A 27050-nucleotide genomic window follows, 5' to 3' on the forward strand; every position below is an offset into this window, starting at 1 on the left:
GGTTTAAACCAAGCTCGGTTCCCATTCTTGCTAGTCACGAGGGTAACCGAAAAAGCACATGCCGAGTAACACATTTATTCAGATTCTTCTTGTTTATCGGATTATGGTTAGAACAACACTACATTTGCCATAGAAGATCAAATCACTGTTTGTGTCTAGCTGGATGCAGTCAGAGCACGCAAACATTTTGATTTGTTTTTCATTGATTAGTAGGATGACCTGAAGTGTTCTAGATTTACTTCTCATCTCATACACACTCACCAAATCAGCTTTTGTACAAGAACCGAATTAATCTGTTGGACAAAGTGAAACAGAGATGGCAACCATGTCTTTGAGTGCTAGAATTAGCAGAGTTCAACTTCAGGCTCTCATTTTTATTCATGCATTTATTCAGGAAAACACACTTTTCTCCCTTTTTCAACAGCCAACTGATCTTTCAGTTGTGAACAAACCTGTCACTGAACTTGGCTGAGTTAACCCACAGGAAAGCAAAAAGAACTGTGGTCTCCTAATGCATCCTCATAAATACAGTTTCCTGCTCTCAGATTGCTAACTTTATAGCATAACTGTGAAGCAAGCGGCCAAGTTTCCTACCCCGAGATGGGACTGGAAGAGGGTAGGAGCCCAAACTCTTAATAAATCTCTGCAGCATATGAATCCGTGAGTAATGACCCATTCTAGCAGCTAGCCCAAGGTACAGTTTTCACATGGCACCTCTGCAATTCCCCGCTGGTCAAAACAGACAGTATTTTTCTAAGCAGGTTTAACTAAGCCTGTGGCAAGATCATAAAAGCACTAGCAGGGTCACGCAAGGGTCGTAACATGAGCAGCAAGTACCTTACTGTCGAGCTTCTTCATGGTGACCAAGTCTAGGGACTTCAGCGAGTGTCCGGTTGGTGCAATGAAATATAGGCAGGCGTGAATTCTGGTGTCGTGGTAATTGAACAGGGATCGTTTGATCTTCAGCTCTTCTTGCAAGTAGGCTTCAAACTGCGCATCGATATATTCTACTATAGGCTTGTAGCTGAAGAGAGAAAACACGGCACAGAGAAAACCAGGGCATTCACTGATCAACACAGGTCACTGATCAACACTCAGGAAGCTTCATGGGTGCTCTGTACATCACGGGACAAGCGCTGCTCTTAGAACGCTCCCTGCCCAACCTACAGTCCCTCCTTAGCAAGGGTGTTTCCACTTGGTGCACAGGGAGAGTATTATGGACCTATTAGCAAGATAAAACGGCAGAGACCCTGGATTTTAGGTGCATGGAAACCACACAAGGCTGCTACCCTGAAAAAGAATGTATTTTGCAGTCTCTCCAATTAAAGTCTGAGCTGCTGCTCTTCCAATGTCACCAAGAATCATCCGATACAAGAAAATTTAAACACGAAACCGCCACCTACCCTAGCTTGTCCAAAAGCTTGTTTGTGATCTTAAGAAGGAAGGGAGATTCACAAGGGGATAAAAGGAACTTTTCATGAATTGAAGCCTGTGAGTAAAGCTCAGGAGAACTACACTGTTTGTGTACTTTAGGGGGACTATTTTGTTGAAGGAAAAAAGTTGGTGCCACGTAACATGCCCTGACTAACTGATTGTGCTTCTGGAAGGGGAACTTTTGAGTTTGTTCCTCCCTCCATCAAGGGCAGCCTCAGGACCTCCAGCCCAAGGAAGGTCTCGAAGGAAGACACTGAAACCAAGGCACCTAGACCGCACTGCCACTGCCTTCAGCACTGGATTCACAGCAGTGTTAATGCCCTCCCTCAAAAACAGTTGTGAGGAGGAAATAGGCCATCAGGAGTTCTCAGGTCCTCCAGAAACACCCTCTGACAGTCAGCCAGCAAGGCTCTGGTCTGGCCCCTCTGCTCCAGATGCCAGTGCAGCTATTTGAGCAGTCGCTCAAAACCCTTGGTGAAGCAGAGCAGACTCTTGCTTGATTTACCAAGCGAGAGCTATAGCAAAAGACATCCAGTGCTGCGTGAGGGCCACCGACACAAGAGACCCATAAGACAGTATTGAGCACTGCTTGTGAATTTGCAGACACGGAAGGCATCATGAATATCACTAGATGGATTTATAACATGACTGCTGCTCCAATTTCTTTGCTTTTGGAAATTCTGTCTCTGACCACGAGACCTCAAAAACCTCAGACAGAGGCACGCTGCAAAGAAAGCAGTAAGGCCTTACACTGGGAGATCATATTAGAGAAAGCACCATAAAAAAAGCAGAGCGAAGAAGGACTGGGAGGACTCAAACCAGGAGCACAGAGAAAATGCCGCCCACTGCAGCCATATGTGTCGGGACACAGCAGTAGGACAAAAGCTCTCCCTAAGCCCTGCTGCCCTGTGACTGCCCCTCTCTCCAACTGCCCGACAGGGAAGTTGGAGGGGCTTCACCATCAATACCGCTAGCTCTTCTTGTCTGCCGAATGAAGCAGATGCAAAGTGACCCGGCAGTAACAAGCTGCAGAGCATCCCCGCTCTGAGCACCTGCTCCTCCTCTCAGCAGCTTTTGTTCTTGCCCGAGAGCATATGGCAGCGTCTGACATGCGGAGTTCTCCCTCCAGCCAGCACGCGCCTCTCACCATTTTGGCTCTGTAGCATTAGTTAGGAGCAGGGGCTGCAAAGCGGGGGCAACAGTTGCGTCTTAGCGTCAGGTCAAGCAGTGAGGAAGCGTTACAGAAAAAAAAGCATTGTAAAATCTTTTTTAAACATCTAGAATTTTCTGTATGGAACAGGAAGCAGAACCTGCTCCATCTCCATGCTAACGAGGATCTTGGTGGAAACTTTGATGTTAAGCTTGCGTTTTCAAAGAGCTTACGCTGTCTATCTACCTAGTGCCCTAACAGCTTGTGGTCAGTGCACACATTGCTGGCCAGCGTGCCCTCGCTTGGCAAGGTGCAGAGAAGAGGACTGCAAACAACCCTCCAGAGGCAGCTGGGATTACTGCAACCAGCTCTAAGATATATGAACTGCGTTAATTAGCTTATTAGCCATGATCACAGAATGACTAGTTTTAACACTACAGCAAAAGTCCATATGGATGGACACAAGGGATTGCGTAGGCTGCCCAGAATATTTACTTCATGCATACAACGTGAAAATCAGCACCTAGGTACGTTAAAGTAAAACCCACTTGGACCTGAACATTGCGGGATGGTGTGAACAGGAACTATGAGCCGAGTTCCAGCTCTGTAAAAGATGCAAAGTAATCGCAATTTGAACTCATGCTTTCAAATATTTACACGTTTCAACTCAAGCACAGACTTCAACTAAGCTGCACAGAGACAAGGAGGGCAGAAACACAGTTTCGGTTCTGTAGCCTAGTTGACCTGTTTGTGCTTCACTTCTGCCTGTCTCACGGGGCGAGTGATGCTAGCTGCCACACCCGGATCAGGAAACACTCCCAGGAACAGCGAGGGACCTACTCCCCACACAGGGTCAGGCCCATCTGATCTAAGAGCACATCAGCGCAAGGATTCCTTCTCCTGACAGAAATAAATTTACCTGTCATCTTTGTTAATTTGATCGCCAAATCCAACCGTGTCGACAATAGTCAGCTTCAGACGGACATTACTCTCCTGGAGCTCGTAGCTCCTGGCTTTCAATCTCACGCCAGGCTCGTTGTGCGTCGCAGGTTCACTTTCAAACTTCGTATTGAACAGAGTGTCCATCAACGTTGACTTGCCGATGCCAGTTTCACCTGAGCCCACAAAGGCAACATTAGTATGGTCCGATCCCTTTTCCTCATCTCATTGCCGGGCACATTTGCCAGGCTAAGGAGTTATTCCACTTGGGTAGCAGTGGAATTAGGCTACGTGCACACAGCTAAGGAAAATAATCCCTGCAGGAACAGACGTCTTTAGGGACAGTCCCCATCTTTACCAGTCCCCCAGGGCTGAACCAGGGACTTTGCAGACGCTGGGAGGTGACAGCAGCTCTGGCTTCTGCTGCTGGGCTCCAAGTAATTTCCTCCGCAAGTCACACCGCCTGGGTCTCTGCAGCACACCTTGCAGACATACCCAATCAAAGCACCACACACTGGGGTTGTGAATCTGAAATGAGCCCCTGCGACCCAAAAGCTGCTACACTGACAGACACCAAGATAAACCAAATGCCTTCAGAGCTAGAACTCATCACCTGCAGGTGAAGAGCTAGGCTGCTGTGCTGGGAATGGCAAGAGAAATTCAGGTCTTTGTGGGCTGGGCTTTCAAGGGAGGTGTACCACAATCACAGGCAAGGACACAGAAAGGGGCATCACCAGAGATACTAAGCACCACTGACCTCAGGGATTTTTCATTATTTGGGGGAAGGGGCTTATTTCACACACACAGAGGGGCACACAGTCTTTTCTAGTAATACTATTGTTAACGTTTCCCATGGGAAAAGGAAGAATTGGAGAGGATGGGCTGAAGCTTATGAGACCCCCTGAAGAGAAGGTACTAAACTGGAAGGGGTGGGGGGGTGGGGGAGATTAAAGAAATAAACCCACAAGTTTTAAGAACAGTTACTTAGACATGTGCCGAGCGAGGCCCCCTCCTCAGGGAAGGGAAAGGTCTCCTTCCATGATGAACCAGCAAATGCCTGCTGCTGCTAGAGCCCTGTTACTGGACTTGCTACACTGGCAGTGTGAGAGAGACAAATAATAATTCCTTTCCCATAAAAGCATTTGCTTCCAGTGGTCTTCAGCTGTTGCCCGTGGTTTTATACATTGGTATGACCTGACCGGTGATGCAGGCTCCCTCCTGCTTGATGGCATGAAAAGCCCCAACCTCCCCACCTTGCAAGCGACATCTGTCTTCAGCACAGCAAGAAGCTGTTCTTACTCAAGAAATACATAATTCTCTTTTTAATAGCGTAGGCTAAGTCCTAGTTCTGATATGACTTTCTTTACAGAAGCAAGTTGTAAATTCTCTCAACTCTGAGTTTGATTCCCAAGGAGATACCTGATTCTCTACATGGTTTTATGCTTTTTTTTTCCCCAGCTCAGTTTCCATTCCTTTTTCAAGAGAAGCACAAAAAACCCATAGTGAAACTGGACAGTGAAAATTTCAGACACAAAAATACATAAAAAGTTTATAAAATAGCTACATAAAAATGTAGTGCTACATAAAATAGCACACTGCTTAAATACCAACTTTTAAAACTATTACAGGTTCACTAATCAGTGCAATTAGTAACATGGATAAAAGCATTAGCCTAAACCCCATTTTTAAGTCAGAAGTGTTTGCTTAGCAATTACACACTCAAACTGCTACTCGTGCTGTGAGCAGGAGGTGGGCTGAGGTAACATCCTAAAGTAGCTCCAACCGACAAGATGCTGGGATTTGGGACAAACCTCCTGGACTGTAGTGTGCAGCTCTGGCATTTGCAGGTCAGGCTTGTGATGGGGTCCCATCCCAACAACTCAACACGCCCCCCCCCCCAAAATCTTAAATAGAAGTGAATAATTGAAAAGCAATGCAAAATATCAGGAGGGAGAGGGGAGCCTGCATCCGGGATTGCCCTCAAGCATCTCTCTAGGGTGTATGCAGCTCTCATAGCATGAAAACCTCTCCCTCAAAATATGCAAAGCCCCCACTTGGAAGACCTCAGAGAACCATACAGTATTTGTGTCCACAGAAACAAATAGCACTACTCAGCAACTGCCTGTTGCTCTGTGATACTCAACAGTTCATTTTCCTGGCTTTGACTTTGACCATTTTCATGCTAGGCTCAGGAAGGTAAGTGATTACTTACAGCCCAGTAAAATAATTAAGCAGAGACATGTTTGTCACAGCATTCCTACCCTGGGAAGCTGCAGGACACAAAGCAAGCTTTTAAAAAAGAGTGAACAAACGAAGGTGGGGGAAGACAGAAAGACAATATGACAGCTCAAAATCTAGGCCCACAGAGCGCAACCCACATGAAACTATCAGTCCTAAACCGATGGCACAGACTGTTAATCTCTGAAGCTACATATTTTAGTGACCTCCTGATGATGCTGCTGCATGCTGTGCTAGATGGGCTTTGCAGCATTTTATCCATGCACATCACAATTAAAAGCCCCACATTACAATGCCAAAGTTAATTGTGTCCTTTCTCAAAACATAATTTCAAAAGCCTGGGTTTGTTTTTTTTTTGTTTTTTTTTTTTTTTTAAATTTCTATTCCTCCGACAACTGTGGCAATTAGTGTGAAATTTTAATTTAGGGTGAAAAATGGTTGATCAGCACATTTTACAAGAGGAAAGAGCTGGACCAAATTGCTATGTTTATGGAGACACACTAAGTCATGCTAAGAGAGGAATATTTTCTGCAAGAGAAAAAGGCAATTAATTTATGCCATTTTGATCAAAGAACTGCCTGCTAATCGCCATGTTCCCTGCTGAATTTTAAATGGTTTCATGCTGCTAGGAGAGTCACGTGAGGGTTGGTAGCTTGAGCGTGCAGAAGTACAACTATTCTCTTACCTTGTTCTTCGACAAGCAAAGCTACAGAAAGGAGTCTAGTTTGTTTGCCAGATTTCTTTTCAGATGGCTCACCCTGCACTGCAGACAGAAATTCTCAACTTGCTGTAGAAAATCACAGTCAGAGGGTTGTGGGTTTTTTCCAGCTAATTAGTGTAACTAATTAGAAGGGACAATATTCCCTTCTTACAGGCTTAAATGAACAATGAACTGAAAGATGATGTTTGTAGACTGCTCTGCCAAAATAAGAGTAAAACCCACCATTTTTGCCAATTTACAGAACCACATTCTGGGGGCATCTTGAAGAGGTCCGCCACTAGGTCAAAGCCGGTTTGGCACACAGCTCCCTAGGGCCGAGCAACGGATTTCCAATTGTACAGTATCCATAGAGTGCCAAGACCACAGGTATCTCTCTATAGCCAAGAGAAGAAGGAGTTGCCTCCTCATATTTCACCCTCTGAACCATTTGGGAAAAGTAACACAGTAACTCAGGCTATAAAACCAACTTGCAGCACCCAGATTGAATACAGCAGAGAACAGGTGACAGGCTTTGTTCTCAAGTACATCATTTGGAGACTAAAAATGGCATCGTTTCCAACTGGAGAAACTAAGAATATAACGAGACAGGCAGGCAAAGCCTGGAAGGGAAGGAATGCAATTTATTGAGAAACAGTCTCTGCGCCCAACCCAGAGAAAGACAGATTCAAGTTCACCATTCTTTTAAAAATACATTCAGTTCCCAAGTTAGCTCACTTTTCTTATGGCAGCCCTTGGGGAAAGCAGAACTGCAAGACCATCAAAAGGGTAGATTTTTAACACCTAGAAATTTTCGTGTTTTGACTCAGGGGACAGGATGGAGAAAAGGAAAAGTGGGATACTAGATTTTACCCTGGAGCAGCTCTGGGAAGAAACTGTCAATTCCCTGCCACCACGGTCCCCACTGCCTCAGATCATATACTTTGCAGGAGGGTGAAGGTGCTAATTTGTGGATACGCGTGCACCCCTTGGTGTGAGCTGACCGCCCAGCGGCACAGGATGACTTACCCACGCAGAGGATGTTGAAGCAGAAGCCCTGCGATGTTGACTTGTTGACCAGCTGATCAGGGAGGCTGTCGAAGCCCACGTGGCCAGAGAGGGACAGGTTCCTAAGGTCATCACTCTGGAAGACCAACAAGAAAGGTGTTTAACAGAGTTGCAACACCCCTGCCAGGAAAGAAGGCTGTGACTAGTCCTGTCAGAACTGTGTAACAACACAAGAGTTTTTAGGACACAGGATCTTTCTGTCTTAGGTTTGCCTCCCGAACGTGCTCTCCTTTTACTTCTATCCAACTCTCTGCTGTGGGGCTCAGGAGCTAAAACGTCCCCAACCCCAATGCAGGCAAACACCACCAGACTGTTTCTCCATGCCTGTGACTAATAAACCATGATTCTGTACCAATTTGCAACACCCAAATATTGTTTCTGAAGCCTCGGTATCACATCTCCCTAGGGTTACCCAAAGATTATTTAGGCAGACACCTGGAAGAGAGACACTGAAACACGGTCATAGCTGCAAGCAGACCAATTCCTGGTTAATGGGTGAAGCAGCTGAGCCTGCCTTCTCCGTGTCCGCTGCACAGCTCTATGGCAGAGACCAGCCAACTTCCCCTTTCAAGACTCCCCCAGCAGTGTGGGAGCTTCTCCAAACCACTCAGTGAGGCCAGCTCTCCCAAACAGCACACGAAAGAGTGACACAGGTTGTGATGTAGTCCTGGTTGCAACTTCAAAGTCTACTCCTGATAGAAACCTGTGTTGGCAAGCAGAGAGCCAAGCTCGTGCTCTCCTCGGCTCAGTTTGCCAAAGGGAAGGAGCAGCTCTCTCAGACTTGCTCTATCCTCCCAGCAGCACAAGGGAAATGTGACGCTCTTGCACTTTTGCGGCAACCCTTTGGCACGGCCACAGCAAGACATAGCTTAGATGGCACCACCACCTCTAAAGCCAGCTAAATCTCTTTCCAGCTTTTACAGGCCTTGACCGGAAGGGAAAAGAGCGTGCGTGCTGCTCTGTGGATGCCTTGGTTTACAAATAACCTCATCCGACACAAGGTGAGAAAGCAGGGCACCGTTCCTGGTGTTTCCTGCATGACCTACAAAGCCCACCGTGCTGCCCCTCCATGTCTTCAGTAGGAAAAAAGCCAGGCCCGGCACTCCAGAGGTGCAAGTCACCCCTCCTGACCCGCTGTCTTCCTCCAGGCTGCCTGGGGGGCCTGAGCTGGTAACAGCAAACACCCCCAGGCCATTTTGTGGAAGGTAACGGGGCAGCGCAGACCTCGCGGAAGGCAGCTTTGAAACGACTCCAAGATTATATTTAGGACTTTTCCACAACAGCTGTACAGTAATTCACAGAGAGGCTTGGAAAAAGAAGCCAGCCTGGTTATCTCTTCCCTGGCAAATTACAGTTGTGCCAACAGCCTGAGCACAGATAAAAAAAAAAAAAAAAAAAAGAAAAAACTCCTCAGCAGGCCTAGAGCAGCTCTGCTGTTATTTCACACAATGTTTTTCTCCAAAAGTTTGTTGTCCTTAACTTAAGATACTAACCTTTCTCTAAACCCAAACATTTCCAGTAGAGTCACTCCACCTAGGCCACACTATCGAGCCAAATTACAGCCATGGGCAGCCTCAGCCTGGTTTAAAGATGCTGGAAGCACCAGCTGGTTTTCCACAAAATCAGTGGGCTTTGGACCAGACATGGAAAAAGACACTCTTTAGTTGTTAAAATAAGAATCAAAAGCGGAGGAGGCCTTCCCACTCTGCACAATTGCTGAGCATCCCCACGTCCCTCCTCAAAACATACAGATCAGCCACTGATTGCAGGAAGAAATAAGTTACATCTGGGCTGAGTGTTGAGGAAAATACCACTGAGGCTTAAAGGAAAAAAAAAATACAGAAATTCTCTGAAAAGGCAACATCTCAAAGTAAAAATGTCTAAGTCTGTGCCATCACCATATCTAAGAGGGATGGAGCAGGGGCAAACGGCTCCTTTTTGCCATGCTGGCACACGCAGCTCGACACCTGTACTAGATACCTGAGCCTTCTCTAAACACCCGAACCAGGCTCGTCTGAGGGCGTAATGCCAATACGCCACACTTCTCACCTCCATCTCTCCACATATTGGACGGCTATTCACCAGCACCGTACCACAGAAGCTTAAGGTGATTAAGAGATGCCACCTCCTTCACTCAGGCTGGGTAAAAAAAAAAAAAAAAAAAAAACACACAACAAAACCAACCAAAAAACCCAAACAACACAAAAGAGACCATCACCTCATTCATCCACAACAGTGATTTTCCTGGAAAAGCCCCAGGCAATGGAAGGAGATCCTGGGATTTATGCATGATGAGAATGGGTTAAACTAAGTATTTGTAACATTAGTATTTTTAAGATGCCAGTGGGCTTGGGTTTATGATTAAGTGAAGGCAGCTCGGAGCAGATCCCAGAAAGCAATAGGTGCCCATGACTCACAGGCTTCACAGAAAGTGGTGGGTGTTGAACATCTCTCAGCACAGCACCTTATCTCTTTCCCTGATATATTTTGGGAAAGCAAGTACTGCCTCATCATTAGTTACTCAGCAGGAACAGGAGTTAGACTCATGTCTTGCATCTGTGTCAGTTATTTTTTGCTGCATATCTTCTTTGGTTTAGTTCCCTCCCCTTTCTTTTTTTTTTTCCTGCAAGTGGCAAGCATCAACAGTGGAAAAAACAAAAACTATCTCTACACTTTTCAATGCCAAGTACTTTTCACAAGCTGTGCTGCATAACAGGAGGCAGAAGTGTAGTCTGATACCTGCCCAAAACACTCATGAAAAGCTCAGAGGCCCGAAGCATAGGCAGAGATGAAATGCAAACCCAAGTCTCCACCTCCCCAGACTGCAGCAGATGCAACTGAGTAGAGTGGATACAGAAAATATGTGCATTTCTGCAGAAGTATCACAGATAAGCTTTTTGGACAAGGCAGGAGAGCCAAAGGGACTAGAGTTTCTAAATATCTCCCTCCACACACAAATGAAAGCATTGTGCGACATAACAGCCAGTTCCAGTGCCTGCAGATGGACTTGGAGAGCCAGCACTTTCTGGGGGGAGACGCAGGCTGCTCCTCTCTGAGCAGAAGGATTAAAGGGAGGTGCACACACTGCATAACCTCTTACCACTGCAGCCAGGCCTCTGCTCCTGCTCTGACCCTCTTCAAGGGGATAGCTTACTCCTGCTCAGTAACTACAGGGACGCTGACACAAGGAGAAAAACCCGGCTCCCTTTCTCTGCTCTTCCCCACAGCAGAGGTTTGGACAGCAGGCTGGAAGCTGCAGGACCCCCCACGAGACTCTGTGGCCCCTTTAGCCAAGCCACAGGTCTGCCAAGGATGCCAATCAGCAAAACCACAACGGGCAATTTTACCAATTAGCCCGATGGCATTGGACTGGACAGTTCTGGCTTTATTAGCTCAACAGTGCTACAGTCTTCAGCCATTGGGCTGCCTGGGGAGGGGGCAAGGACCAAAACCACTGCAAACTCAAGAGGAGCTCATAAGCTCAGGTTTTATCAACATGGAAAGGAAGCCTCTGCTGGAGAGCAACAAGCACGATTGCTCAGCGTATAATTAGCAGAACAGGCAAGTGATTCACGCCTTCAGTCTGGCAAAACAGAAGTGTTTTAAAAACAACGGGATGCTAAGTCAGATGGCCACGCTGCTCTGGCTATGAATCGCTGTGACAAGCTCCTGAGAAGAGTCAGTGGGCTGGGTTCTGATCTCAAGTGAGTCGTCCCGCTGTGAACCAGGTGCCTCCAGCTGAAGAGCGGTCAAAGGCTGACATAGGCAAAGGCTCCTGCCCCACAGAGACAAGCCCAGAGCCCCCGTGTGCACCCAACAAGCCAGGGGAGCAATGCTACAAGTGTTGATTTATTCCTCCTGCCACGGGGCTCTTCTTCCAGAGGAAGGCTGCAGCGCTGCCCAGACACTTCACCCCCAGTGGAAAGGAGTATCATCACCCTGCCTCACCGACTTCTTCCCAAGGGTATTCCTCATTTTCCCTCAAAAGATGAACAGAGCTCAGCATGCCTTTGAATTCAGCACAACTCCTCTCTTTCCCCAATACTGCGCCTAAATACACTCATGGACTAAAACAACTCCTCGGCTGTCACTCACAGTAACACAATCCTAAGAGGTGCCTTATTAACGCACAGACAAGCCGCTGTATCTGGAAGTGCTGACCTCTTACAAACATGCTAAAAGAATAACTGTGAAGCACCTCTCCTTGCTTGCAGCTTCAAGAGCGACGGACAAGATCAGCACGGGTAAAACTGCAGCTCCACAGACTTGTATAGAGAATTTGCACCAGGTACGCTGCTATACTTGGGTGTCTGGATTTTCTCAGATGTCAGAGAGCTTAAGAGAGCCCAAGAGCAGTCTTGAGACACAGTCATGTCTCCTTTACTGAACCCAGCATAATAGGGCAAACCTTCCCTCCCTCTTCACATACCATCCGCATGAGCGGGAAGCGATTCTGAACCTCCAGAGCTGTATGCTAACCCCAACAAAAACTGCAGAGTAACATGAACAAATAAATGCTTGTTTATTCGGAAAGATGCTGATCGCTTTACTTTTCTTTGCAGTGACCTACAAGGCATTCCACAGTTGATATTTCTTGGGTCAACAACAATCTTTCAGATGCTGTTATTGCAGCTGCTGGTTTTAACACTAGCAGGGTAAGGGAAGGGGCAAGTAAAGCAGCGACAGGCCTCCAGAGGCACAGCTATGTGCCAACACTATAAAGAGATTAATTGCCAGGACCCCATGTCCTAGTGCTCTTAATTTTAGGGGGAAAAAAAAAAAGAGCCTTGCAAAAGACAAGAAAGAGTTTGCAATCTCAGAGCCCTGTCAGGTCTACTTCGGATCTGGTTTTCTTCATGCATAGCTCCTGGTGGCAAAGGTTTTATAGGTCAAGCAACGCTGTAATGGATGCTCTTTGGCAAACTGGGTTTGCCTGGATGTAATTCAGTGAAGCTTTATAAAACAATTTGGCTGACAAGGCACGTGCAAGGAGAGAATCAGCTCATTCCTCCTAAGCCACAGTGGCTTGGCAGAGTTGCAGGAACAAGGGGAAACTTATTTTCCTCATTGGAGTCAGCAACGGTATGCCTGTATGCAGAAGAGGAGGTGGATATAAAGGTGGGTCCCATGATCAGAAATGCATCGCTTCTCCAGAAGCGGCACAAAACAGAGCCATGTCCTTACACTTCAGAAGCTGTCTGGTAGCTGACCTGAGATAAAGCAAAGTTGCTCTTCTCCTGAGTAGAGAAAAAAAAGCGTCACTCCCAAAAGGCTGAAGAGAGAGAGTCCACAAGGACACCTTCATTTATTGCCCCAGTCTGCTCTCCTCGCTCAGGACTTAACCAAGATGACGGCTGTTTCCTCAACCCAGGCAAGCTCCCAGCTGAGCCCCTTCTGCTTTAAGGCTGCCGGCAAAATATTCCCGTTCAGCCCCTCCTGGCAGCTGGGGGTCAGTTTCACACAGCCTCCGAAGAGTTAAAGAAAACAAAAACGAGCCTCAAATTCAAGAGGGGAAAAATGCTGGTATGCAAAATATTGAGCTCAACCACAAATATGAAGCAAGTGTTTAGTTATTTGAGGCCACGCAACTTAAGAGGCACCTTTAAGAAATTCTGAAAGCTTTTATTGTTGTTAGCAGCTCAGGCCAGTTACATTTTTGCACCATTACTAGGCACGCGTTCCCGCGTTTCTGAAGTCATCTTAGATGCTGCATCCAAAGCCAGGAACCTCAGAGATACTTTAGTCTGGTCAGACAAAAAGGTGGCTCAGGAAAGAGCAGTGAGCACAGAAGTAAAAGGTAGTCAGCAAGAGACGGATCTATCGGATCCTCTCCCTGTGTTAAACCTGAGAGCCGGGGTCCCTGCTGGCAGGGCACGAAGTATTCCCAGCACCTACGCCAGAGCCGAGCTCACTGTTTAAGTTCCTTGAAACAGCACCCACGACCCCCATCCCTTTCCTTACACAGACTTAAGTGATGGTTAAACCCTTAATTCTTGGACAAGGGAACTCAAGTAGAATAGTATGGGGGGAACACAAAAAGAAAGAACAATTCCTTTCCCCTCCTTGCCATAGCTAGTACAGTCATGCCACAAGAAAACAGCCCATAGCAATCAATCAGTTAATCAAGAAAGGAAGGACTTCTTTGTTGTTGTTTTAGGCTAGGATAACCATCAGTGTCACCAGCAGAGGAGGGGGAGTTCCTGTCTCCATGCTTCTGCTGCTGGCTGTCTGCAGACTCGGGCAGATGTCTCCGCAAACTACTGAAATCTGGGAGGTCTTCCCCCCTGCCTTTCTTTTTTTCCCTTCTCTCTCGACAGGGAGAGCAGCCTCCTTTGGAAGACACATCCTCATTCTGTAGATTAATGTGTCAAGCGAGCCATGAAGATTCATCAGATACGTAGGCAAGCTGGATGGCTAATGCCTCCCACCCTGCCATCAACCAACCAGTGACTCACTGCTGCAGCTATTGCCCCCAAGGGCCGGACCTCAATAAACTATCTTGTTCTTCCTGGATAAAAGCTGGCACCAGTTGTAGCTGCTTAGGGGCACACAGCTTCTCAACAGAGTGTGCTTCATTCAGTAAGTCCCCTGCCCCAGCCCTCCAGCCATGTCTAAAACAATAGCAAGGAGCCAGGTCTCGCTACTCCCAGTAACAAGAACTACAGTTAACAAAGCATTATGCCACAGTTGGCTCCCTCGCTCAGTAAGCATGGAGGTCACAGAGACCGCAAAAAGGCTCTTCTTGAATGTGCTGGTTTTTCCTTTTAATCCCGGAGAATTGGGATAGCAGAAAATGTTATTTTGTAGGAGGAAGGCTGGAAACAATTTGGCCAACAAAGCACCTGGCAGCAGCAGACGGGGAAGGGTAGGTGCGGGTCTCGTGCTGCCCCTCCAAACAATAAGTTGCTCTACAGATACGTGAGACTTGATCTGGGGAATCACCAACCAAAAGCGGCTGCCAGTGAGACAAAGCAAGCGGTTCCCCTGAGGAGACACCCTCAGCAACTGGGTGATGCTGGACACGCTTACATTAGCGCAGGCAATAACACACAGCCGCGATAGGGAAGGAAACGTCCTCTCTCCAAGACTGGCTCTCTAAATGAATCGCGGGAGTACACCAGGGACAGCGAGCAGGCATCACAAGCCAACCCCTGGCCTGCCAGAGGAAAAATCCACCTGAGCGGTGGTGCCCCAATCCCCCGGCACGGATGCAGCGTGGGGTGGGAATCACAAGGCCCATCTCCCTGACATCTAGCACCAAATATCCTGGTTGCCAGCGGCTTGCAATTGCGAGCTGCAGCCCCTGCCACGCGGCAAGGAAATGCTCCCTGCAGCAGATAGAGCCGCCGCTGTTCCCGCGCCTCCAAGGCACGCTGGCGGGGAGGCAAGGGGAATTGCTTACATTGGCAAGCTGCAGCAACTCAGCAGGAGGATGGAGAAAAAGGATACAGTCGCATTCTTCTGGGAAGAGGGAAATCAGCAAAATCTGACAATTCAGAAGTGGCTGTAGAGAGTGGGAATGAACGTTTGTCTTCCAGGCAAAAAGTCTGGCTAAAGGTCAGCACAAGCTCAGAGCACTAACAGTTCCATTTATGCCAAGAACTGACATAAAAGACATTTTCCGCCATAGGTTTCCAAAAACCACGGACCTTTCTATTTGGAGTAAAACTGACTAATGCCTCTAACAGCCCCTTATGTCACAAACTGCTAACCAGCAAAAAAAAAAAAAAAAAAAGCTGGACTTTGGGGATGATAAGGAACATATGTGCATTCCAGCAAGGCTTGTAAACTCACTGAAGGGGAAAAAAAAAAGAAAAAAAAAAGGCGAGAGGAAGGAGGAAGGGAGGAGGGGGGAAAAAAAAAAAGAAAAAAGAGACATAATGTGACATACAAGAATGAAGACCATCCAAAGGCAGAGCCCAATGCGAACCAGATGCTCTTTGCTTCTGGTCAATCTCTCTCCTGACAGGAGGACAACGTGCAACTAACTGCCTTTTTGACCGCTTGTATGAAGTTGATGAAATAAAATGGGAGTTATTATTCAGTGCCAGGCTCCCCAGATTGAAATGTTCCACTCCTCCCGTTTCAAAAAAAAAACAGCGCGCGATTTATTGCAATTTCCCCGCCTTGTGTCTTCTGAGGTGCCACATGCAGAGAAAGGCAAATATATCCCTTTTGGCATTGCCAGCCATCCTCTCTCAGCCAGGCAGAACTGAGAAAGGTAAAGGATCCTCCACACCAGCCCTGAACGAAGTATTTTTGGTGGGGACCGCGGCCCAGCAGACCCCCAGCTGCTGCACAGCAATATGGCATGCGAGTCAGTCTGTGACACCAGGCCAGTTTACACCAGCAAGTATTGGAGAAGATCGAGTTTTTGTTAGACTTGAGAACGTATAATCTTAAGAGTTAAAAGCAACTCAGATCAGTAGGGCAGAAGCTAACTGGGAGATGGCAGGAAGGCATGTCACTATATGGACATTAGAAATTTTTTTTTTCCATTTGTTTTGCACTTTTCCAGCCCTTCTGGCTACACAGTCCCACACCACCACAGACAGATATAGTCCAGCAAGACAGCAGAGAGGAAAAAACCAACAACAGCCATTTCCTTCTGTATTCCACTGTCATGCACTTAAAATAGCCCTCAAACAGCTGCATCACAGGCCATTAAATAAGTGGATTTATACTTTTCTAAAAGCCTTTAGCTGGAGGCACAGTGCAATATGGGACTCGACACAGAGGAAAGTGTGATATACGAACTCGGCGAGACTCCCAGTTACATTAACACAGAGGCCGTCTGCAGGGAGCTCTCTGGGACACTGATCCCAGGCACAAGAAGGTAGAATTAACACAAACCCGGGAACAGAGCATCTGATCCCATTGCCAAGTTCTCCTCAAACCTTCCCCAGGCTTCCACCAGCTCCAGTCCAGTTAAGGGTGTGAACACAACCAGAGCAAAATACAGAGATTTTTTCAAAAGGAAAGCAGCCCAGAGGGCTTGCTTATAAAACTGCAACAAGGCAGCACTGTTCCAATACCTGAATCAAATTAAGGGCCCACTCCAAACACAAAAAGCAGCAGCTTTCCTTGCAAGGTGGTGCAGGCACAGCCAAGCAGAGCTGGCTTGCAGTTCCTTAACCCCGTGTTTTGTTTCCTGAAAAACTGTAGCTGCACATCAAGGGCACATTTTGTCAGCTCCTATTCAGCAAGCTCCAGGACTCAAAGGTGCCCCATATCGTGCTCTGGATAATTAATTAGCCTGGGACTTACTAGCAGGACCTGCATTAATACTGTGCCCTGCTGGTTTGCTCAGCAGGCAGGTGGGGACACCATGGCATGGTGCTGCCCTGCACACGGACATACTACAGCTGTCTGCACAGACCCAATTTCCAAGTAGAGCACGCAGAGCTGTGTATATAAAGGCGTATAGCTTCAGATCATTTATTTATTAGTTCTCTTGAGTCTGGACTAGAGAGTTCAGATTAATCACAGCAATTGTCTTCATATCAAAATCCTAAGACAACACTGATATACATACATGGTTTCTTCAATGCCCAGGTACCACAGCAGTGAGTATGAACAGGTCTTGACTTAAAAAAATCATCATTCAGCTATGTGATTGCACACGGTCAGTGCACTGGCAATTAGTCTTGGGCTTGGAGTTACTGGAGGACCTAAATGAAGCAGGTCAATGTACTCCTTAGAAAATCCCTACCAGGACTTTTAGGGACCCAACAAGTGCTAGATACACACTGGAATTCCTCAGCGAAACTTTACTGGTCCAGCACCACCAAGGAAGTGCCGATCCAGTATCAACTGGATTGAAAGAGCTGGCTCACACCAGCTCTTCTTAAATTCATATGTGACATGCACATGCATATATGACACTAAGGATATTAAATAAAAGGCCAGAGAAAACATTTCAGATTCAGACAAGTCCAGTGTTTTTACTCTCACTAGCAATGCGTACACTTGAGTGAGGTTCTGACAAAGTAATGCAGACAACAACAACAACAAAGCGGGAAAACCAGATTTTAATGCCTCATGGTATGGTCTAATTTTCTGAGGGTTAAGTCATAGCCCTCGCATCTGCTTAGAAAAGGAAAAGGGAATGTGCATAGTCCCTTACGGTACATGAAGCTCTTCTAGGGCGCCACAGAAGTCATTCATCATTAAGAAAAAGTCAGCAATCAAAAAATAGAGGGGATTACAAATAACGTTGTTTGCCTTAGCATGCAGTTTTCTGTCTTCAGCAGGAGCGAAAGTGGAATTCAGTTGAACTGAATCTGCGTGCAGAGGAAAAGGTCAAGGTTTATTGAATTATTTAGCTGACAGTTTTGAAACATTAGTCTGTAGACTTAAAGCTCTCAACTGACTCAACAGCAACCGTGTTCCCCGCTTGCCTTCAGCAAGTCTTTGTTTTCCTGCCTTTAACAGGGAAAGTCTATACAAAAATTTTCATAAATAGGACATAGCTTCAAGGAGCAATTCCCCATTTTAGCTGAAGTACTTCCTTCCCTCCACCTCATTAATTCCAAATTTTTGTGGTTGTCTTGAAACACTGTGTTTTGTCTTTCCAAAAATATTAATTGGCAGGAGTTCTTCCAGAGGAAAGCCCATCTGATCTAGGTCCACGGCACAGTCATAACACTGGTATCATTAGGAGGCGATGGGACTAGAAGGCCACTCTATACCCAGCTTCCTACCCCCCTCGTGTTTTGCTGCACTGATAGACTGCTACAGAGACTTAACATTTCTGGACTCGATAGGCAGCGCAAGACAAAACTTTTTTTTTGCATGCAGCCCACAGACAGGAATGTTCCCACAGTCCTCTCCACATACATCACTTGCAAAGGGCCAGGATCACAAAGGCATTTTATGAACACTACAATCCTGGTGATGCTCCAAGTCATAAAGAATCCCTGGACATGACACCGGCAATTGCCCAACATACACTCAAAAATGTCTGAAGTCCATAAATGCATAAGAGACAGCTAAATAAACATTTACAGCACCAGAAGGAAGGATTAACACTCTAGTCACAAGGAATCCATAGATGAGCTTTACAGCTCCAGTTTTTGGGTTGTGGCAGAGATAAGCGTTTTATTCCAGAGATCTAAACCAACTCCCATAAACATGAAGAGTCCCACTCTGCCTCATACCTGTTTTCTGCACTGGAGTTTATGTTGAGCTATTCCTCCACACACACCAAAAAGGGAAAAGGCTTTCCTTGCACTCTAGCTGCTCGTGACTAACTGCAATTAACACAACGTGAAAGACATTACAGAACTGCAAGTCCCCACCACTGCATAGGCCACCAAGGCCTCTTACACAGCACAGCCAAACCCCCTCCTGAGGCTGAACATTTCTGTCCTCTCCAATATACATCCTCAGCCTCCACTGCAAACGGACCAGCAAGGAAATCCAACTCCCATGACTATTTTTTTGCCTGGGCCAGAGGAGCTAGCTACAAACTCACAGAGATGTTCCACCAAGCAGATGTCTCCAAGAGGGAAGTGAAAGACTTGAAGTCACATCTGCCACTGGAGTCAGCCTGGGCAGCCCCAGCTAGCACCGCAGTAGAGAAAACATCCCTTTTTCTCCCTGTCCCACCCCAACCCCCATACATCAGACCTCCATGACTGCAGACAGCAAAGCATGGGTACCATCAACTTCATCTGCTAATTAACTCAGGAGGAGCCCGTGTCAGCAAGCAAGTGAAGACAGCCCAAATTAAGCCTGCTACCTACCATCTGGAACAAGTCAGCCAGAATGAGGCTTTGCAGACACTACAGCCAAGGCAGAGAAACCTCGTGCTGCCTCACTGCCCTGTGCCGTGCTACAACACAGTAATTCAAGGGGATCTTGATGGTGTTGCCAACCAGCATCAGCAAGAGACCCCTGCAGCCCCGACTGTTCTCATCTCATGCTTCACCAGCTGCAGGTCATCCACAGGCAGGGATAAAAAGGAGCGGGTCGCTAGCAAAGCTGAATGCCTCTGAAGGCGCTAGCAAAGTGGAGGCTTTTTCATAGAAACATCTTTACACCATTCACGAAGCAGACAGCCAGCAATACTGTCTCCTCCCTCCTCCGGACCATCCGAGTGCTCTCGCCTCCAAAGGTGGCTCAGGCAGATACCATCACCCTAAAACAAGAGCGGGGTTTTCCTGCAGGAGACGAGCCTGGGAGCTTGGCACAGCAGGGAAGGATCTTTCCCCCAATTACAGGCAACACCACCTAACATTAGGCTTGTCCAACAAGTTTCTTTTGCAGGGACCTATTTTTCAAACACCTCTATTACTGAGGTAGGAATTCCTGGGGAATAAAATAAATAGTTTCATCGGTGCAATTGGGAATATATTATAAAGACAATGAGGCCACACCACAGCTCATTGGATGCACCAGGCTCCCGAGCTGTTTGAGCGCAGCTTCCACCCCGGGGCTGGAGCCTGGCAAGAGGCAGCGGGTCTGTCCCAGCACAGAGGGTAGGGGGTTCACGTGCAACACCCAGCTTGCTAAGACACACACCAGGAAGGCAGGGTCAGTACCAGACCCCCAATTCCTGCTGTGTGGCCAGCCCCAGCACACGGCATGTTCCTGGCATAGCCTCTGAGCCCCCCCTGGGTGCCCCCTTCACAAGCACACGCAGCACTTGCATGGCTCCTAGCTGTATTTTAGCTCGCAGCTCTCAGCCTCTGAAAGGCTGGGCAAGCTTTCCCAACAGATCAACCTCAGATCACACCAGGAACTTCAATTCCTGTAGTCATCTCAGCTTTCCTTACTCTTTTTATACAAGCCGTGATGATTTCCTTAATGCAGCTTACTTCACAGTGAGGTGCTCCTTAGCAGGAAAAGACATGTTTTAGGCCAGCCACAGAACTTAATTTCTGAAGGCTACAATTTTATCACCTAGAGTAAAAGCAGCAACTCTGTCTGTGTGAGAGATGTCTGGGAGGGAAAAGCTGCAAAGGAGAAAGGACCTGGAAAAGCAGATAACTCCATGGCATTCAGGATAAGAAACAGCCACACAATTTGCCTTTATTTTCTTGCGCCTTTACCTGTAGTCAGGCAGGAACAGCTACTGAGGCAACTGAAATAACAAAGCCTACCTGAACTGGGGGAAATCCAGGCCTTAACTTCTCAGCAGAACACCTGAGCACAGACAAACCTGTCATTTTGAAATTGCTGTGGCTACACACCCACCTGACACGAGTGCTATAAGCAGGCCTGGCAATGACTAAGAGGTTTGGTATCATGAACTAATACTAGTTGCAGCCCCAGCTAAAGCTCCGAGATTACTTTTACCCTTCTCCCTGCCTCTATCTCCTCTCCTCCTTTGCCAGGGCTCATACTCACTACCAGGCTTTCCACCAAGACGCTAACAATTTCTAAGCAGCCAGGCTCAAAACAGAGCCCACTGCGTGTCCTCTACTTCAGTGTCCAGTATATCTCTGTGGTCTCCAAGCAAACACATGCACGGTTTTGGACATCTAAAAATTGCCTGCCAGCTGCCACTTAAAAAAAAAGCCATGTAACAGCACATCTCTGAAAGCTGGACAGATGGGTAGTGTTCTTCAGTGGTGGTACTTAGCTAGGAAACCCCTGCTCTCTTCTGCAACAGCACTCAGTCCCTTGCCCACTGACCGTACAGTATTTGGAGAGAAGACAATAGAGCACACTGCCTCGGCCTCTGTGAGGAAGACACAACTCAGAGTGAGAGTGTGTGTGTGTGTGTGTGGAGGGGTGTTCACCCAGCCAGGGTCCCAAGCACTGGCAAGAGCCAAGCGATCACGTAGTCATGTATAGTTCAAGGGCAGCTTCAAGACTAGCACTTCCCTTGTCCCCCCTGGAAATCCAGAGAACGAGACACTGCCTTTGCTGTGAGGTTAAGCTCAACGCTGTAAATAAAATTGTCTGTACACAAATGCAAGCCAATAGAACAACTTTTTACCGAAACCTACGCAAAGTCCCCAACAACTACCCATTTTATACCAGGCACCGTACTAAAGAAATCTCTAAAGCCTGTAATAAAGGCAAACATCAGGCTTAATATATAAAAAGCTAAGTCACAGATGATAACCCACTAGGAAAAGAACGACAGAGCATGTGTGTGCGGTACAAGCTTTATAATCTGTCGTGCAGACCAGACACCCAGCCTGGAGAAAGCCTTTCCTCTGCAACACAGCGCTGGCAAACAGCAATTTCCGATCATCAAGGATTTCAAGCAGATTTCCCATCATCAAGGATTTCAAGCAGATTTATTAGTTTAATCCTAATAATGCAAATAAAGCCAGATGCAGAACTTGCATATGTCGCTACATGTGGAAAAACCTGCCCATAACCCCCCTTCCTGAATCTCTCGTAATAAAGCACAAGCCTGTACAGTTACCCTTTTCCTTCTTCCCCATCCTCTGGAAACTGAGCCAGCTCGGTGCTACCAGGCTGGGTACGCGAGGGGGACAAGGCTGGCACAGGTGCCATTTCAGTAATTTATTTCTCTCCCAATAAAGGTGCTTCTGCACTTGTATCTAGCTGGATGTCCTAGCACTTGGGACCAAACTCAAAGCTTGCATGCAGTGATATACCTTCAGGGGTTGCAGTTTCTTCTCTCTTAAAATCCAATCCCTAGCAGAGAGGCTGCAAATTCCCCTGTTAACAACAAGGGCTTTGGAGGCTCAAGTGATACCCCCCCAAGTCACACTCCACTTCTCCTCATCCCACTCTCTGGGGTCAGACTACCACCGGTTAGGATCCTGCTCACAAAGTCACATGCAAGGATACCGATCGCTGTCAGCTAAGGGATTCAGAGGGGGGCTGGCATAAGCAAGGAGTGAGCAAAGCCTCTCACGGCCCCAGCAGCTGCTTGCTCAAGGCCAAACGTAACTCCCTGCCACTGCAGCGCACCCAGGAGGCGCAGGTGCTCTGGGCATGAAGCGCAGCACGGTGGCATTGCTAAGGCCAGACTTGGTAGGCACCAGCCATCATTAGAGGTTGCACTTGCTCCAGGCAGTTTCATGTTTTACAGCCTGCAATCTGCTTGCACATATCTCAAGCTCAGCACTGTTAGAAACTTGCTGGGGGTATTCACTAAGAAGCATATCTAGATTTTGGGGGAGGAAGCTCATTCGTTAAGGGATGAGACTAATCCCACGTTCAATTTCCCACAAACACCGGTTATGCATCAGCAGTCATGAAAAGACTAAGCGCCACATTAAATTCCTGGGGCTGGGAAGGCAGAAATCTCTTCAAGACCGTCCAACATAAAATGAAAAATAAGTAAATAAAACATCAAGGTCTCACACTTCCTCTTCATGCAAGTAGGTTCAGATGCTACCAGCCCCTGAACCTTCAGCCAGCTGGTATGTTTTCATAAGCTTAGCTTTTCTTGGCCAACAATTTTAATTTTTGCTCTAGAAAAAGTGACATATGTACCCCAAAAGATAAAAGCCCAATGGGAACAGTGTATAAATGCACAACATAAGGAAATAAGCGAGAGAAAAATGCTTTTCCTTTTACTGTTGCTAAGTTTTATTAACACTAAGTGTTATTTTGAACAGCTACGTGTAGAAAACAAAAACTCCTAAAGGAAAATACTAACAGTATTCCTATAAACAAACTCACATTGGTGGCTAAACTCCAGACACTAATTAAATGCATCCTGTAACCATAAAATCCTTTTCTTACTTATAAATAATTCTGAGACCTTGATCCAAAACCCACTATCAACTTTAGAGGGCCCAATGCTCCAGCCATACAAAGTTTATTCCATCAGGAAAACAAAAAAACCCCCAAACAAACAAAAAGACCCCCAAACAAACAAAAAGGCAAAAAATCCCCTATAAACTCAGGAAGCATATTGCACACTGACCCGACAAAAACCACACAGGTTCTCCAGTACTAAGAGTGCCATGGTCAGCAAGTCTGCTCTCGGAAAACAGTCCCAGGGTGCACTGGCAGGAAAGGAAACGGCTCTGTCTTCTGTGGACTTATTCTTGAATTTCCCCTCATATCAGCAAGGGAAAAATCGGCCCCTGCTGTGCACTCCAAGAATACGTCCAGCGCCACCCGTGCAGTAAGCTGATGAAAGACGTTGCAGTCACATATTTAGTAGGACAGAAAAGCAAAACTGATTTATAAACTTGGGGGGGAAGCAGCCGTGTATTAACACCACCATATACACTTAATCAAATTAATTCACTTAATGATGAATAACTAATAGACACAGCTATGCTCTGCATGGTTTCCCATGACTATGCTAAGATCCCTCTGATAAAACAACGCGCATCCATAACTTGGCAGCAGGTTCATCATCAAGACCTGTAATCCTATGGGCTGTACCCGTGATCTGCCATTTTCCAGGTGCTTAAGAGAAAGGGGGTCCGATGGCCTTTTGCCAGCACTCAGGAGCAACGTAAGTGAGCAGGCACATTTCTCATTTGATAACTCTCTGAGCTCTGGACATCAGATAGAAGTCCCCTTAGAATCTCTTACAAAATATAACATACAGCTTTACACCTTTTGACCTGATCAAAGTATGGAGACTTGCATCTCTAAAATGAAGGAAACTTACTTTCTAGTCATCGGACCTTTTCCCCCACACCTATTACCATCAGTAAGGGGGTTGTGTGTTTGGTTCCCACCCCCCAACCGTTCCATAATCAGCCTTCCTATAGCTCTTTTTTCAAAAGCTCTCCATCCCAACACTGTCCCTGGCAGAGCTGCGTGTTCAATGATCTCATGGTATATGTCAAAGCTCCAGAACATTTGAGGATTTCAACCTGTCCGCTAGAAAGACCAACATTTGTAACGAGAGGCAGTAAGCAGTCATTTACACACATAGTAGGAGCAACACTTGGTCTGGAAATGAGAGGGGAGATGCTTTCATGGGAGGCAAAGGGATAAGCTCCATGAGGACAGCAAACAAGTTGTCCGAGGCTTCTGAAAGCAGCAGCTGCCAGCGTAGCCAGGTCTGCGCGGCCCCCAGTATCCCGCAGCTGGGAAGAGCGGTGCTCCTCGCTGAGCACGCCAACTGTGGACCCAGCTTATTTTGCCAAAACTACGGGGGTAGCTGCAAATGTCATTTTTCTTCCTATGAAACGGGACATTTACTGGCAATGCTCCGCTGGCCATAAACACTTCATCGTGCTTCCCAGCGCCGTGGCTCTGCCAGGAAAAGGTCTGCAGTAAAAACGTGGTTTGGTTATCAGTTGCTTTCAAAAGAAAGAGAAGACCCTGTGCATTACAGCCAACGCTTATTTAAAAGATTACATGCTTTATGGGAACACGCTGTGTTTAACCAGAGGACAGTGAACTTGCACTTGAGCTGGTCACTGACCCCCCACAGCGGCAACGCAGAGGTTCCCACTGCTTCAGCAGTGAGCTGGCGCCACCAGCACGGCCTTCGCAAAGCTCCAGCAGCCCCAGGGTAAGGTGGGCAGCACTCTGCCTGGCCGTTTCCCTACGGGTGACAACTACAGGCTGAGCTACGAAATTGTCAAGTGCCCCCTCCCAAGGAATAAGACCCTGCCAGCCCCTGTGGGTCTTTGAGGAGTTTCTGCTCGGCGTGTTTCCATCTGATGCCACAGCCCAACCTCCACGAACAAACCTGACACAGGAGTTTCACCCTCCTGTCTGAAGGCCTTGCCTCCTCCATCCAGTAGCTCAGGCGATGAACCACAAAACGTTCCTGGGCTCTAACACCAACAAAATAGCCTTGCAGAAGGCAACCGCTCCAGCTGCTCACATGCAAGCACTGCTCTATCGTGTGACCACAATAGGTTTCACTCTATCGTGTGAAACCTCCAATTCTGGAGGCATAAGGTGCAAAGACACACCAGGTAACACAGATAAACTACAGCAAGTCTCCTTGTAGCCTTCTGTAATTATTCTCAAAGCAACAAAAATTCTCACAGCTAAATGGCGCACATGAACTTTTGCAAAGAAAAAGAGACAGACACTCTAAGGGCTTGCAAAGGGGCAGCTATCATCTAAAGTGCTCCTCAGGTGTGAGGATCACTTTGTTATTACAACCAACATGAGGGGAAAATGCCAGACTTCAATGGTGTTTTCAGCCCTGCCACAGAGCCTCTGGACAGCAGAGAGCAAACAAACCACAATTAGTGGGAGGCAGGCACTGACCCTGCCCTACGTGCTGTCAAAGGCTTCCCATCCGCATACCAAGGCTCCCAAATGCCTTTGTGAGCTGGACCTTTGGCTTCTAGTATCTTGGTCCTGCTTTGCCCGCAGCATCACGACAGTTTAATTAAAAGCAGGAGGCTGAAAAGCTAGAAACAGGCAGGGGAGTGCTGCTGGGTTCACATCTGGCTCTCGAGTTCAGTGCTGAAGCAAGGCTTCCATTTCCCCAGCTGCAGAAAAAGCACCCAACACCAAGCTCCCAAGCCAGATAACAGGTCTGTAACGGTACCGAGCTGCCTTGGAGCCGAGAGATCAAGAGACCTGGCATTTTTCCACACATATCCAAGTACTTGAAACAAGGGAATTGTCTTCCCATATGACAGAGTTATTGCAAAGGCTGCTTGGGAAAAGCCGGCAGCTAAGAATGTCTCCCTGTGTTGCTTCCCACTTCTTGTTTGACGCATGAAGAACACTCATATTTAATACATTTCTGCTTACTTCAGAATATCCTGCCTAGAGCCCAGTGCTGCTCTGCAGAAGAGCCCGTCTTTAGGAACCAAGTGCGACACTTCCAAACATTACCCTGAGCTAATCCAATGTTATTTTTCCTGCAGCAGGCCGCTGCTCACAAGACCATTGGCAGAGATTTGCTAACCGCTGGTATTCACCCACGTGCTCGCTGGAATCATATTCTTGCAGATTCATAAATTATTCCATACACAGGCTGATGCAACGTCCACTAGCTGTCGATGGAGCCCTGCTAAAAGGTTAAACTGGAACCAGTATCCACCCTTACAGATGAATTCATGTCAGCCACCACGTTCTGCTTTGACTGTCCACCCCAGTCATGTTTGTGATTTAAAGAAAGCAAAAGCAGTCAGACCCAGACTTACCTTTAATTTCTGCCCTCCTGTCAAGACTTGTGCTGTAGCAATCCATGCCACTGCTTGTAACAGACTAGTGTTAAATTAAACCCACACTTCCAATGTTATTCCTCGATACACCCCAAAAGCGAACAGAACAAGTTCTCTAGAGTAGTACCCATTTAAACAGTTCAGCTGCTCAGAGCTCTCCCAGAGAGTCAAGCTAAACACATACCTGCTACAATTCAAAGTCTTGCAGCGTTACGAGTACAGACAATACGTATTGCACTCCACTGTTGAAATACATAGCTGAAGGACAACTCTTGGAAGGGAAGACTTGAACATTTTGCAAGGCTGTTTCTCCAAACAACAATAATAAGCAAGAGGATTTGCCATTAGCTTGCATCTCCTGCAGTTACTTTATGTTGTAGTTTTGTATACTCACGTTACTCAGATTTCTCATCTTTTTCCACTAAGAGGTGTCACTCCAAAGAAGTGTGAGCTAGTTGCCAGGTGCACCAGACACCAC

General features: G+C 47.0%; 1 protein-coding gene across 2 annotated transcripts in view; it reads right to left on the reverse strand.

Annotated features, from left to right (window-relative positions):
* The window catches only part of SEPTIN11 (septin 11), a 59969-nt gene that overhangs the window by 21903 nt on the left and 11016 nt on the right, over positions 1 to 27050 (reverse strand). For both annotated transcript variants that reach the window (XM_076337428.1, XM_076337427.1), the window contains exons 2-4: positions 7488 to 7602; positions 3504 to 3699; positions 838 to 1024 (exon numbers count right to left, since the gene is read on the reverse strand). In XM_076337428.1, coding sequence (XP_076193543.1) covers positions 838 to 1024; positions 3504 to 3699; positions 7488 to 7602 — 498 coding nt within the window. The remainder of the gene's footprint in view (positions 1 to 837; positions 1025 to 3503; positions 3700 to 7487; positions 7603 to 27050) is intronic.

Source organism: Aptenodytes patagonicus, chromosome 4 (genome assembly GCF_965638725.1).
Source record: "Aptenodytes patagonicus chromosome 4, bAptPat1.pri.cur, whole genome shotgun sequence".
Lineage (NCBI taxonomy): Eukaryota > Metazoa > Chordata > Aves > Sphenisciformes > Spheniscidae > Aptenodytes > Aptenodytes patagonicus.